Here is a 15,924-nt window from a genome sequence, read left to right on the forward strand (position 1 = left end):
AATGAATTTTCAGATATTATGAGAGACCAGATTTCCTATTGGATAAAAAAAAATTGCTTAGTTAAACAGAATGTAGGGGAGATATATTTCTGATATTTCTTAGATCAGGGGTAGACAATCTGTGGTCCTCCAGATGTCCATGGACTACAATATCCATGAACACCTACCAGCAAACACTGGCAGGGGCTCATGGGAATTGTAGTCCATGGATATCTGGAGGACCACAGGTTGACTACCCCTGACTTAGATCACACTACACTGCAAGAGTCTAGTCTAAATGATCTAAATGACAAGAATAAAGAATGAGTGAAACAGTAATTATATTTCCAAATTGTTTGGAATATAATATTTTATGGTCTGACTGGGCCCTTTCTATTTTTCTGTTTCCAGGTTTCAATTATTAATTCCACAGATTTGACCTTCATTCTGAATTTCACAGGAGAACAGGTAAAGGAATCAACAAGACAATTCACAGCAGCATTTAAAGTTGGGGACTATGCCACCACCCAGTGGTGTATTGCCATTTATGTATTTTGAGACACAACTCTTATAATTCATAATTTGGGATGTGATAGAATGATTGAGTCAAATGTTCTTTATTAACAGATGGCATCGTACTTTGGATATACTGTTGCAGTATCGGATGTTAACAATGATGGGTAAGTTGCGGTGACAGAATGATTGAGAATGGTTTAGAATGATTCGAGCCACACAATCACAGGTTGTCTCAATGAGGTCTATGAGATTATTCCAGAACTGCTCATACTAAGTGGTTGGAGAGAGATTATATCTTAACTACTCAAATGGCTAATTAGCATTAAGATTCTAAATCTCATGACCCCTTTCAAAATTTCCCAAAGTAGAGAATATTTGGTCATAGCATGAGAAGACACAGGACTCCCTGGAAAAGAGAATAAAAATATAATACCAACTGTAACTCCTTCCCTTTTGTTATCCCTGAGTTATCTAGGAAGGACAGGATACAAAAACAGAGATGATGATACCACCCCACACTGGAGCATGAAAAGTTTTTTCCCTTTTCCATTCCTTATGCTATCTCCAGATTTCTCACTTATCAAATATTCCTTACCACATGACCATCTAGGACACTCTTTCCACAAGCACCAGATTATATCGTGAAGATCCTTTCCATTCTTTTGGCTCATGCAAGGGGCCTGCAAGACTCCCTTCTGAGTTTCTATCATCAGGGGAAGGATCATTCCATGGAACTGATCCATGGGATGTAAGCCAGTTGTCCCAAAAGCTTGACTCAGCAAGGAGATTTAGAAGGAGATGGGACTGGATAGAAGCAAGAGAATCTAGAAGCTAATCAGAGAGATGGAGAAAATGTTTTCTTAATGACTCACCTGTCATCCCTTTCCTCAAGAACTGAACTGAGATGGGCTCTGGATTGGTCTTTTGTCAGTGGCCTAAAGAGGCACCATCTCAAGCACCATTTAAATAGAAATCAGTGATCAAAAGTGATCATTGCCACTTGGAGAACTATTTATGCACAACATCCATCGAGTGGAGGAGAGCTATTTATGTTAGGCTAAAACTTTGTTTCCAATAAAAATACATTAGAGATATTTTTATTTGTACCATATCAAAGCTTCACATACTTAGGCTCTCACCTCTTGACACTCTCCCTCGCCCCTGCTGTTTTTTGCCCAGCAGCATGCAAAAGGATTGTATAAAATTCCAGCAGGTGGTCAGCCAGTGCTTTTGAAAACCATGTTATTAAAAAGGAAGCAACAGTGCCCCTCCTGTTTAAACGCACAGTCCAAACAAACAGATTGCTTCGGTTATGGGCCCGGGCAGCACAATGGCATAGCCATGAAAACCATGCAAGAGCACAACTATGGATTGAACTCTTCTACATCTACGGAGCAGACCGTTGCCTTATCCCTCCTGCCTTCCCGCTTGAATTTGGCTCGGAAAGCAAACTATTTATAACTGAAGACAAGCAGAAATGTTCCTCAGTTTAAAAGTGCCTACAGCAAACAGATGTTCTACAACATACAACTCCCCACACACTGTTTGAATGCTGAAGGAGGAGCCAAGGGGGAGGTCACAAATAGAAGCAAAACTGACATCATTGTTTTTCTTATCCAAACTGAGAAATGGAAAACAAAGCACAGCAACGATAATAAGCAAGAACAGCCTGACCTTATGAGCCAGGGAACTTTGACGGGGACTCGAACGTTCCAAGGGGAGAGTCCCTTGCTGAGGGGATTTGGGATGGTCTTTTCTCAGGTGCCAGAGCAGGGAGCTGCCCCTGTGCACGTGCCACGGTGGCCTTCAATACTACTCACCAGCATCCCCTCAGCTGCCGTGGCTGTTGCATAAGCATCTTTCAGAAGGTATGTCTGGGGCAGGGATAGGAATCGCCCTGAAGGCGAATCCAGGGGGTCTCTGGTGCCTTCCTGCAACTGCAACAGCAGCACCTGGCACATTTTGAGTCACTAAAATAATCTCAGTTTCCAGGACAGCAACACATTTGTTGACTGATTTTTGAGTGCCCTATAAAAAGGTTTTTTTTTTAAATGACACTATAAGAATCCTATACACTATAAGAATTTGGGAAGGACCCACAGAATCACCTACTCTTGATTTCAAGCCACATTCTATGTAGCCACATGTAAAACTGGAGCCGCTTGTTCAGTTTTTCTAGCTATGTTTGTGTTTTGGAAGGCTCATAAACCTAATTCTGATGCAGGTCATAGAGTGTGGATCAATAGATCTTCAAAATGGAGCTAGGCACAGTAGATTTGCAGGTTTCTCTGAAAACCTGAAAGAGGTCCTAAGTCTGCAGAAAAATCTGAAATCTAAATTTGTATATCTGTAGACATACACCAGAGGATTCAAACTCCCCCAAATAATAGGGATAACACCTGTAGTTTTATGAAAAGAAGGCCGACTGAGAGTTCAGTGGCCTTTTTGGTGATTACTGGGCAGCCACAACAATACTGCTCAGTTTTTCAAGCTGTAGTTTCTGTAAAGCAAATCTATTGTGGGAGGGGGGAGCAAGGATGGAGGCAAAATTGTCTGGGAAACAGTGCCATTTTCTGATGGAGGAGGACTTGCAGAGGACAGGCCATCAGGGACTTACTATCCACAGTGCCCAGTGCTAGCTGCCACACAACTGGACCCAGCTGGCATTGGCAGCCAGATACTTCCTGCGAAAAGGCTGCTATGAGGAGGGAAGGAGGGACAGCTGAAGACAAGAGATTGGGTACAGGTAGGTTAGAAAGGTGAGAAAGAGATAAGGAAGTAGGAAATGGGAGCTCCAAGGAAGAAAAGAAGGAAATGGGAAGGATACAGTGGCAGATGTGATACTCCTTATGGGTCCTTGCTGGTCCCCACATACGCTTAGTATTCTAACACTTGGGCTCTTACGCTGGTTTTTCCCTTGCAGATTGGATGACATCCTAGTTGGGGCCCCCCTCTTTATGGAACGTGAATTTGAGAGCAACCCTAAGGAAGTTGGGCAGGTTTATTTATACCTGCAAGAGAGTGCCTTGTACTTCAGAGAAGCACAGACGCTGTCCGGCACAGACGTGTTTGGAAGATTTGGCAATTCCATTGCGCATCTCGGGGATCTGAATCAGGATGGATACAATGGTAATTTATCAAGTCCCGTGTGAAGAATGCTAGCACGTTGATTGAAGATACCTGAATGTGGAAGTCATTCCGTTGCAAAGGCATTTTGATTTGCAGAGGCCATGGGGTGAAATCCTTCTACTGATTGTAAAGGTCGCCCACATAACACTGAGCATGAGGAATGCTAATGATGTCAAATCATGCATTGGTTTACCTAAACATTGGCAGGCAGAGAGGTGGGGAATAGATTTGCATATACATGTAAAAGTACACATCGCCTTTAAGGCATCTTACGGCACAAGAACAAAATGAATCAGCCACAGCCAACGTATTCGATGTAAAGTAAATGAACTCTCGTCTTTGTTTCCAGAAGAAATGCATCATCGGCATGACAGCTTTGCCATTTCTCTGACTTTTTCTTTGTGTTCCAGACATTGCCATAGGTGCCCCATTCGCAGGAGAAGACAGCAGGGGGAAAGTGCTCATTTATAATGGAGTCGGGAATGGGTTAACTCCTAACCCTTCCCAGATTCTCAGTGGTATGTGGGCCTCCCAACCCATGCCTGCGGGATTTGGTTTTACGCTGAGAGGAGACTTTGACATAGACAAGAATGATTACCCAGGTAAGATTCCTCCACTAAAGAGAGGACTTCATCCCTTGTTCCTCTGGAAAATGCATCATTCTCGAATTGTTCTTTTTGGAAGGCAGAGGTCAAAAAATAGGATAGGCATAGCTTGTGTAGTTCTCGCTTTGCTTCTCTGAGAATTTGAAGGAGGACAAAATAAATATTCCATTTCCTGTGAAGAGAGATCATCAGAAATGCAAGAAGGGCTATCTATTAACACAAAATATGTGTTTTTGTTTTTTAAAGATGTTCTTTTTGATTCCTTGTAAAAAAAAAAAAAAGTGTGAATAAAAGAGGGCTTATCTTGCTGTTGATTGGATTTCTCCTGCTAATGCATTTGTGATCCGGCTGTTTTGTTTTATTTATATATGTAGGACAACTTTAGGCCATCTCTTGAGAGTCCTGCTGAAGGCGCTTTCAATTAATATCATAAATTATCAAGATGAAAACACACAAACCATTAAAAAGCCGTTTATAGCAGGGGTAGTGAAACTGCTGCCCTCCAGATGTCCGTGGACTACAATTCCCATGAGCCCCTGCCAATGCTGGCAGGGGCTCATGGGAATTGTAGTCCATTGAATACTGGAGGGCCGCAATTTGACTACCCCTGGTTTATAGAAAGGAGGGATCCAACCTATTCACTTTACATTCACATTAACCACAATCCTTGTAATTTTCTGTTAAAATTAACGAGTAGTTTACATTTGGATTGTGCCTATGTGAATGTAAAGTGAATAGGTTGGATCACGCCTAAAATTTCTACAAATTCAGGAGGGGGGACTTTCACTGAGTTCCTTGCTCCTTCAGCAGACCTCCAGTTCATCCCAAACTAGCCATGGCAGTCCCGAAGTTTTCAGGAGCTACATTTTAGTGGTCCTCTGGGCTGCAGGGAATGAGGGCACGTGGGGAAGCTGTCCTACAGATGGAAATCCTTCCATCCATGGAAATTGTAGTTGAGATACAATCCAGTGCGGTTTAATGAACTTTCTACAAAGTTGCATAGGGTAATGATTAAAATGATAAGGTATGACCTGAAAGGCCCCTGTTCAGATCGCAACCGAGCTATATCAGGTACTTTTGGATAATTGCTTGCCTTTCAAATCACCTGATCCCTCCCTCCAACCAGAAGCAGTCATAATGCTTGCCTACCTTGCATGGTTCTTGCAAGTGAGAGTAAGTCCTTTGACTACCTATTAAAAAAGCACTATTTAAATAGTAAGTGGTATTAAATATTAAGTGCTATTCATATTAGATGACAAAAGTGATGTCCTTTTTTTAGTCCGAGGTATTCTTCTTTGTTTGCTTGCCCTGATTTTTCTTCTAATTAGTTTGTTTCTGAATGTTTTCCCTAAATGATCCATTTTTCACTCACTGATGCCGTCTGGTATTTATCAGCACTGCCTGACTATTGCGGCTTGCACTCTTTATTTCTGAAGTGGAGCTTATCCTGTTTGGGGCAGCGTTCCAACACCATCTGTAGTCTAAATGCGCAACATCATTTTAATTTGATTCTCTCCGTTTTCCTTCTCCTCCGGGATCAAGCGCACAGCAGACCGCAACATTTCTCTTTGTCAGGATTTAAGAAGGCTCTCGGCGTTTGTAACATAACCCACACAGTAGAACTCCTGTAGTCCAAACCTTAGATTGTTTTGCTGGCATAAGCCTTACTGGAATTAATGAGACAACGCTGGATGAACATTCTGGAGTATCTTTGCCACTGCGCTCTATTAACCTACTGTACTAATGTTTTTGGATAGTTTATGTTTAGTGATTGTTTCAGCAATTCCCTCCCCCCCTTTTTGCTTGCCTTATTCCAGCTGGCCAAAGTTTCGGGTTTATGTTCCCATCTTTATTGTTCTTTGCAAAAATAACGATGAAAATAGAAGGATTAAAATGCGCAATGTTGTTTTTTCTCCCTTCTGGTTCTTTTTATACAACAAAGGCTGCTATCTTAGAAATGCACACACAATTACATTCCAATGAAATGAAGAGGACTTGGTTCCAAGTAGTTTAGGACTGGGATTTACTTAGAACTTGTCATACTGCAGGATGCTGTGTGCGTTCTGAAGTCCTTATGGCATTCTTAATTGAAAATTCGCCTGCCTAACTTTGGAAATGAAGAGAGGAATCCTTTTTGACATATATGGTGGTGCATAATGGCACAATTTATGGCACAGCAGTACTTGGAAAAGTACTGTAGGCAGAATTTGAGTAAATATCGCCTTGGAAGGGGAGGTACTGTTGTTTTTGAGCTCTTGGCCATTAGCAGAAGGAAAATGTAGTAAATAGGATGCTAATGCTTGGCTAAAAACAAAAGGGTCTACTGATGGGCAGAAGAGACATAAACTGAGGATGAACTGCAGTGGGTTATTGGTCCAGTCTTCCTCTGCAACTAGACTAGCCCACTCTGCACACTTTAGATAATGTGCTTTCAATGCACTTTAGAAGCAGATTTTCCTGTTCTGCACAGGAAAATCCAGTTGCAAAAGCACATTGAAAGTGCATTATCCAATGTGTGCAGAGCTGGTCTCTATTTCATAGAACCCACAACAGATCAGTGAATTCTTTAAAACTATGTTGCTGCGTATGCCTTACACACAAATATATACTCATCGTTAGAATGTTTGTGGTTATAAATATTTACTAGGCATTTTCCTGGTGAGGTGTCAAAGGCCTATTATGCACGGCCGCTGAAACGGCGGCATGGAGAACACAGAGGAGGAAGAAGCGAAGCAAACCGCTTACGCACGGGATGGAACGCAACGGCGGCAAAACCCAGAGTATCCAATTATGCACGAGGCTACTCCGGAGCCACTTCTGGTTGCACCCTGGTCCCAGGAAGCTCCACTTTCTTCCACATCTCACTAATGCGGCTTTTTTGGCGGCATACGTTGACTCTGTGCTCGGTTGCTGCCTGCAGCGTGCACAATTGGTGATTTTAGCCACCGCCATTCCACCCCGAATGTGGACCTTCCACTCCATGCATAATGGGCCATACAAATTTGCTAAATAAACATATGATAGTAATAGTCATACAGAAATTGATATTAAACAAATTATGTATATACTCTTTTCAGTTTTGTTGGTTTGTTCCTTAGCAGGTAAACTTACATGGAAGAATTTTCTGAGTTTTGTCCTTTGTAATAATTCATCATGATGGGATGGGATCTGTTTTTCATCTTGCCTGTATTAACAGATTTACTCGGTATAGAAATACCCTTCCATTTTAATCTTAATATTTCATTTTATGATGTTAAGCACTGGAGTGGATGTTTTAGTGTAGGGAATTGTGCCAGAGATTACCTTAAAATTCCCTCCCAGTCTTCCATTTTTTAAAATAATAATTATATTGGAAAAGAAAATAATCTGCCATTATGTTCCACTTAAAGATATGCAGTTAATTCTGAATAAGCTTGTTTAAGCCAATACAAACTTTAAAAATAAGTGGTTTAAGGACAGAAGCTTTAAAATATTTTGAAACTGAATCTTTCAAGTTGTGATTAAATTTTGAGAACCTAAGTGGATATATTTGTCAGAATTAACAGAAATACACATGCTTAGTAGGGAATTTGTTTTCCTATGGTTAAGAATTTAACATCAAAGTCTGCCTTGAAAATTATCCTGGGGCAATGGCCAAGGTTAAATCTTCTGATTACAACATGCACTCAGTGCAGGATTTTCTTGAACATCAATTGGAGAGGCATTTAACCTTCCAAATCTGCATTCAGGACTTAACTGGGCTATATCTGATTTTCAATGAAATGTTAAAGTAAGAAACTCAATACAGTGAATGTGCTCAATGATTAATCTTCATATTATTGATTTTTTGGTATTGTATGTTCTAGGGTTCTGGGAAGCTGAAAGAAAATGGCCAACTGAATTCTGAAATATAATTTAATGCAATTAATTTTGGCTTTTGACACTCCCATCTAGGTATGAGCATGTACCTAAAAAGAGCAGTTCGGGGTTCAGGGCAGCCTACTAAGGCCCCATCCAATTTGGTCTGACCATTACCTAGTATGAGATGTCCTTATATGCTTCCTGTTGCATGATCCCACCATCTTACTCTAGGAGTACAGTCCATTCTTTGTCCATTTATCTCACAAAGATAGAATGTGCCTATAGATTTAGCATTGCAGATATGAATTGGAAAATGAACTGGTCCTCTTTAAAGCTATGACATCTACTTGTACCATCACTCCTTCTGTGTATTTATTTGGTTATTTATCTTGCAGTCTTCCAAACCTGTTGTGCCATTTTAAATCTAAAATGATAAAAAAGATATTGTTAAAGTATATTTGAGTCCATGACATGGGAAAGCATCCACAAAGCCCCTAAAAACATTTGTTTGTTTGTTTGTTTATATACTGCCCTCCCCGAGGGCTCAGGGCGGTTTACAGAAAACAGGAAAAGATACAATTAACATATGGTAACAGGTAACAGTAATAACATTATAACAATAATAACTTAACAAGATCATAACAATAACCTTATAAAGTAGAAATTGCAAGAGCTTCAGCTCAACTCTTACTGAGACCCAGTAAGAGTCATGATAGTTTTCATGTTCATTCAGTGGTCAGCCACCCAAGAACTTTAGCCAGCTGTTCGTCTGAGCAGGCCTACTGTAGACTGTGACAAGATCTGGCCTTTGGACTACTGGTTGAACAGTGTGATCCTTCCCAGTTTATATAGAGCACCCAGTAGAAGTGTAAGAGAATTCTATGTTTTCAAGTCATGTTTTCCAGGTTAATGGATTTCACTAGTGGTACTGGAGCTGATACTGCCTCTCAATGTACCTAATACATCTTTAAGTCACAATTTATACCTGTATTCTTGGGTGTACCTTAAATTTAATCTATACATATAGATAGTTATCACTTGGAAGATATCTGATACTTTAAAAAAACAACAGCACAATGCATCATGAACTTGTGGATCTCACTGCCATGGGATGCAGTAACACCCGCAAACGTAGATGTTTTTATAAAGAAATTGAATAATTTTGTGAAAGACTAAGCCATTGCATCTGAATGTACCTTCATGTTTCAGAGACAGTATCCCTCTGGATGCTTATGTTTTAACCTTGGTGATCTTCTATGAACTTATGTTTTAACCTTGGTGATCTTCTATGCACCTTCTAGGTTGTCTTGCTGACCACTGAAGGAAACAAGATGTTAGACTACATACTACATGGGTCTCACACACTAGGGCTAGCTTTCTTACATTCTTATGTGGTAATTGGGGTAGGTTAAACCGCTTTCTAAAAACACCCCAAGCTTATTCTTATTCTTCCACATATCTAGCTAATTAGTATTTCCATCTGCTAAGTGCATCAAGATCTACAGCAGGAAGAAACCCCTTACTTAGGCTTCTTAGCAGCAGGGATTTTGTGGGATTTAAAGTTTTGGGAGAGCTGTAAACCCACTGCTAGCAATTCGGCACATACAGATTTTTAGATTGAGTGATTAATTTTATTCGGATGAGGGCCAACACAATTTATGGCCAAGTCGTTTGCAACTGTCTTACTGTTCTGATTTATCGAACATCAGAACAGCTCTGCATTTCCACTATGTATTTCCATATTTGGGGCAGATGCAGTGACTATGATGTTCCTTGAATTTATATGAAACATCTTGGGTAGCTGCACTGCCATTTGTTACATTTTCTGGAGAGGTGGGGCGACCTAGTATTATGACTGGGGTAGTATAGTGGTGTGGGGAGGGTGTTGGATTGAGATAAAAGAGGCTTGCCTCTTGACTTTGGGTCAGTCTTCCTCTCCCAGCTTAACCTTTCTCAAAGGGTTGCTGTGAGGTTACAGTAGGGGATAATTCAACCTGCCCTAAATGACTTGGTAGAAGGGTGGGCCAAAAACAGACGCTGTTCAGAGTGTCATTTGGCTTGAACTAGTAGTCCTGGGTTACCAATATTACTAGGATTGAGTTGTGGAACAGAATACAGTGAATTGGAGTGAAAACTGCTCCCTGGCCCCACCAAACGTACCTTTTGTTCATTTTTATTTTATTTTTATTTATAGCCTGACAACCACAGTCATATTTCTTTCTGAGGTTTATTTTTTTGCTCTCTTTCCTGTACAAATGCTGCAACAATGACAGCGCAGACCCATAAGCTGGAGCATAAACCTACCATCCAGGAAATACAGGAACGTAAAAGCCATTTCCCTGGTCTGTGGTTGCAATTTGATAGGGCAAGACAAGGACAGCTTCCCAAGTGCTCAAGCAACCAGGTGACTCTTCACTTACCCTTACCATACTGTACTTCACTACAGTCTCAGAAGACAGGAAGCATCTGCAACTAGGTGATAAAGACATTCTTGGCTGAAAACGTCATTACCTGGCTGATGAGTCCTAAAGGCTTGTGTGGGCACTTAGTAAGCTGGCTTTTTTTAGTGGGTAGCCATGCTGATCTGAAGCATCATAACGAAGTTTTTGTTTTAGTCACCTTATTAGAGCATCATTACTTCTAGTAAATCCTGAACTAATCTGCTGGAGACTCCTGTATTTGTAAAGACTTCTTGTAATAAAAACCAGTCCATGTTAGTTGAAAAATGGTGCAATGCATGACCTCCAAAAGCAAGCCTAACCAATAGAGCCTATTTATTTGAATAGACTGAGCTAGATAGCAGAGATAATAGCACAATGTGGATGGTTGTTTGCAACTAATTACTTCCCCCAATTACCTCTCCCACCCACAGTTCATTACAACATGGAAAAAGCTCATTCCCAAGGGCCTAGGATCCATATGGATTAATCGCCGTAATGCTAGGGAACTTTCCTCCTCCTTTTCCAAGTACATCTCTGCTGGTGGAAGAGGGAGGAGGGGCAATTCTCTTTACCATCCTCACATTAGCGCCCCCCCCCTGACCTAAGATAAAGGGCGCAATGGCCCTGTTAACTGCTTTTCAGAAGGGACTGCTGAGGAGAGGAGGATGCAGAGAAAATCTGTACCTATTAGCACCTTTCACTGATGATTACTTCATCCAACCTACAATGTCTTCATAGTCCACCGAGGTGTCTTGACCCTGTTCCACAAAGCAAGGTCACAGAACATATTGGAAGCATCCTTTACATGTGCTATATGCAGATGAGGTGGTAGTAAACCTTGTTTGCTGGGGGGGGGGGTGTTGTCAATTTTATTACTTTGTAAGCATTCGATCATAGTTTCCTTTGCTTCAGTAGTCAGTATTCACTCTATATATGTAGAGCAGGTGACTTGTTCCCTTTAGGAGGCCTGTGTAAATGCTTTATGTTCATTAAACAACAATATCCTATGATTGATTAATAGACAAATATTTCCATAAATCAAAGCTACAGTGATTTTTAATTTTTTTAAAAAGAAAAGTACAAGACTGGTTCATCAAATGGTATGATTCAATCTTCTAGTGCATGGATGTTTTTCTTCAGATTTCATTTGGAAAGAATTCAGTTCCTTTAGTTTTATTACTTTTTTGTTGTTTGAAAAACATCTCTGCACACTTTGTCAAACATTTTGATTTCGGCTAGCCGTTTGAGGAAGATGAATATAATGAATAAAGTGTTTCTGTATTTTTAGGATAAGGAGGTTGTCAGATATCAATTGATGTAGACAGTTCGAAGGTTGATTTTGATTGTTTTCTTTCACAGAATACCAAGTGTTTATAAACTTCACTCATAATTTAATGTTTCCCCCAATACTTTCTTTAATATTATCTGGTTCTTTTAGTTTCTCGAAAGCTGGTATATTCTTTCCAGTATTTAAGCCCCTTCTCTTGAAACACCAGTACTCCTTTTGAGATTTTAACTGACTCTGAAAGACTCCAAAGGCAGTTTCTAATAACACTCTTCAGAAATAACACCCTATGTTGACTGAATAGGGAAATTATCCTCTCATTAGAAGATCTTTCCCCTTTCTTTGGCCCAAAAGGAAGTCTTCACCTAACTTCCCAAACTTTCTTGCCAATTTTCCCCCAGTTCTCTGTCTGTATTAAACTATTCTCAGACTAAACCCAGTCAAGAAATCTGACTTCAGCATGCAGCTCTCATCTCTATCTTTGTTTAGGTAATGCTAACCAATCAAGATTGCTTGGAGCAGCCTGTCACTCAAAGTTCTGTGTTTCTGTGAAGAATTAGCCCTTCACAGTCCTTCAGTTGTTTGTACAGCATTTCTAGAATTTTTAGTGCAGTCTGTCATACTCAGCAACTGACATTCAGGGGTATTCTATATCTGAACATGGTGATTCTTTAATCATCATAGCTAATAGCCCCTAAAAGGTCTTCTGCCAGGCTTTTTGTTAAGGCTGGGGAGGAATAGCTATCTCGGGGAATAAATAATCTACGAATTGGAGGTCCTGCCTAGTAGAATATCTGTTTGGTTGTACCAGAGCACAGATGCAGTTAGGATAGGTGGTCCACTACACCAGTGTATAGAGGAGGAATGGGGCACGACCATCTGATGGAAATTTTAGATTGTTTTAGTATTTTACAGGGGATTAATTGAAGGGGTTTTTATGGGAATTGTATTTTATTATTTTATCTTTATGTAAGCCGCCCCAGGCCGACTATGTTGGGAGGGGCAGAGGTATGTATGTATGTATCTATGTATGTATGTATGTATGTATGTATAAATAAATAAATAAATAAATAAATAATGTATGGAGGGCAGGGTTTTGCATGATTGCAAAATGAATGAGAAATGGGGAAAGTAAAAGATTCTGGAATACATGGAAGCAGTTTTAAAAAATAAGAGATCTTCTGACCCATAGAGAGAATTGAGAAATGTATGTTTGAAGGAAAGAATGTGATCCTTTGCTGATGTGGAAGGGTACAAAAAGCTGAAGATAACTGAATTTAAAAATTAGGATGAACATTTTCCTGAACATTTCTGAACTTCTGTATTTGTGTGTATACGCATACATAATTTCATTTCCACTCTAAATCAGTCTTGATTAATGTTACACACTTTTATATGTGTTTTGAGTATCCCTTTCTAAATTTTGCAGATTTAATTGTTGGTGCATTTGGAGCTGGAAAAGTAGTTGTTTACAGGTATGTACTATTTATTTGTTTGGTTTATTGGTTCTTTCCCTTTTTCTCCTTCTGGAGTAGCCTTTCTCAACTTTTTACTGTTGAGAAACCCCTGAAACATTCTTCAGGCTCTAAGAAATCCCAGAAGTGTCATGATCATGCAGAATATGGCTGGGAAGCCTAGCTGTGTACATGCCCACCAGGGCCCCTCCCACCTCTTCTAGGTCCATCATTGGTCATTTTAGGAGGGAAGGTTGACATGACCATGTATGGACATTCCACCTGATAAATGTTTAACACATTTAACAAAATATATAAAAATTAATTCCCACCCATTCATTAAATCCTTCCAGGGCCACCAAGAAACCCCAGGATTGAGAAAGCCTGCTCTGGAGGAACAATACCCATAGCTTGGGGTTTTCAGGGGTGGGGTTGGTACAGAAATTGGGACATTGAAGGGGATAAATGAGAATGAATTTTTCTCATATTTTTGCATCTGAAGGATTGATTACTTGGATTCTCTGGCTGTTTTATAGGGTTTAACATTTTGGGCTATGGGTTTTCACTGCATTCAGTTTGCCAAGCCTTTAAAATGTCCTTTTCTAAAATATGTTTTTAATTTCCATTTATGCATTGATACTGCGTTGTTGTTGTTGTTTTGCTGCGATTATGCATTTAAAAAGTTCCAACAGTAATCCTGGGAGGGGGAACTTCATCCATTATGCTGCAGTGTCATCTGACTGCCACTCTGTCATATGCTTCTGGCAGGGCCTCATATGAATTGTAGTTCATGGACATGGAGACCTAACAAGAATTTCTTTGGGGATACACAGGCCTTTGAATGGCTAACTACCAAGATGGACCATAGCAGGCCACAGATTCCCATGCACACTTAAAGCCCCAACCATACCATCCTCTCCCCTGTTAAGTTATTTTTTAATCACCGATGAGCCCAAAACGGGAGCTTCCTCCTATAGCCTGAAGAAGCTCTGCTTCCTCATTCTCCTGCAAGACAGAACTGGCATTTCAGACAGCTGCTGAGCTAATGCAAGCTTGCACAGGAAAATCCCTTCACTTTGCCTGCCTGATAAACTGTCAAAGAACAGCCCCGACCCCGAGTCATGGTCACTGATCAGAAGTAGACTGCCACTGCAAGTAATTACTTGTGTGATATAGTTCTACAGAGAAACTAGTTTTGTAGTCTCAGGAGCATCCGAGGAAGACTGTTGTGGCAGAAATACCATGCATGCCAGCAGAAGTACTCCTCAGGCAATTATTATGCAATAAAGCAATAAAATTCAATAGGTTGCCAGGGAGACTGATTGCTGACATTGAGAAGGCAGAAAATCAGCAGCAGGCACCTCAAGCTCCCATTGGTGGATGAGGGACTCTGAGCAGAAAAGGGGCTGTCAGGGGAGGAGACCAAAAAACATGCTAACATTTATGCATAGTACTGTCACACAAGAAAAGTCATTGCAAAGTTAGTTTTAGATACTATGCTAAAAAAACGCAGTTGATGCTATGCTGAGGGGCTGCTGTGCATAATCAAAAATACTACAATGGGTTTTGCACAACAAAAAGGATTCTGTATGCGGAAATAAAAACAACAATGTCTTTTGGGGCAGACTTTTTGCAAGGTTTCCTGCCATGCATAATGTACCCTGCTCCTTTTCTGTGCTTTCATAAGCTTGTTTTTCTACCCTTGCAGAACAAGGCCAGTTCTAACAGTGGATGCTCGGCTCTTGCTGTCTCCAGTGACTGTTAATCCAGAAAATAAAACCTGTCAGCTTCCTGGCTCTATGACTTTAGTGGCTTGGTAAGTGGGTGAGAATAATGCATGTAGGATTTCATGTAGGGTTGGATCCTACTGAAATCTTCTATGCATTCATAAAAGATAGAACGGTTACACTCCCTCTTGTTTCTGAGGTGTTTGCTTAGAGAGCAAGGAGATGAGGAAATTCCATTTACAAAATTTAGAAGATATCCACCTCACGGAGTTCCCGCATATGCAGCTTATCTCATTTACTTCATCTGGAAAGACATATCTTTGTTTGTCCAGAAGTACCTCTTCCACTGAAAAAAGAGGAAATGCTATTTGTAAGCAATAATTGCTGTGGCAAAATGCTGCATTGGGTGTTTGTCTTTTTATTTTAAGATCCTTCCTAATACTCTTATTTTAGACAGGCTTCATTGTAGGATTGACCTCTTGCCCTTATACTCTTGAATGCCCACAGCTGCTGTGGACAAAATAATCACTATTCAATATATTCCTATGTTATTGAAAAGCCATCCATTGTTCGGCTGAATCCCAGTGGGCTTAAACTGGAGTAACTGTGTTTAGGATTGCACTGATAGTCTACATTGTCATTCCATAAATAAAATAGGTTCTTTTACTATCAAGATTCATAAGGTTGTATGGATTGGACTCCCCCTTTGAAAAGCCTTGATAAAGAGCCTGTATAGGCTATGTGGCCTACCTTGATGTTATTGGCTTTACATTGACTCTTTTATGGCACTTCTTTATGCTGCAGGTGGAATCTTTATGTTCTGTTTTTAGATGATTGAATATTTTATATATAGCTTAATTATACAGTATGAGCCTCTTGTGGCACACGGTGGTAAGGCAGATGACATGCTGTCTGAAGTTCTGACCATTAGGCTGGGAGTTTGATCCC

The 15,924-nt window shown here is 40.3% G+C and overlaps 1 protein-coding gene across 3 annotated transcripts in view; it reads left to right on the forward strand.

Moving 5' to 3' along the window:
* ITGA8 (integrin subunit alpha 8) overlaps window positions 1-15,924 on the forward strand; it is a 111,520-nt gene that overhangs the window by 27,974 nt on the left and 67,622 nt on the right. For all 3 annotated transcript variants that reach the window (XM_077304449.1, XM_077304450.1, XM_077304448.1), the window contains exons 10-15: window positions 391-447; window positions 607-659; window positions 3,419-3,624; window positions 4,035-4,226; window positions 13,225-13,270; window positions 14,958-15,065. In XM_077304449.1, the coding sequence (XP_077160564.1) occupies window positions 391-447; window positions 607-659; window positions 3,419-3,624; window positions 4,035-4,226; window positions 13,225-13,270; window positions 14,958-15,065 (662 nt within the window). The remainder of the gene's footprint in view (window positions 1-390; window positions 448-606; window positions 660-3,418; window positions 3,625-4,034; window positions 4,227-13,224; window positions 13,271-14,957; window positions 15,066-15,924) is intronic.

Source organism: Paroedura picta, chromosome 11, assembly GCF_049243985.1.
Source record: "Paroedura picta isolate Pp20150507F chromosome 11, Ppicta_v3.0, whole genome shotgun sequence".
Lineage (NCBI taxonomy): Eukaryota > Metazoa > Chordata > Lepidosauria > Squamata > Gekkonidae > Paroedura > Paroedura picta.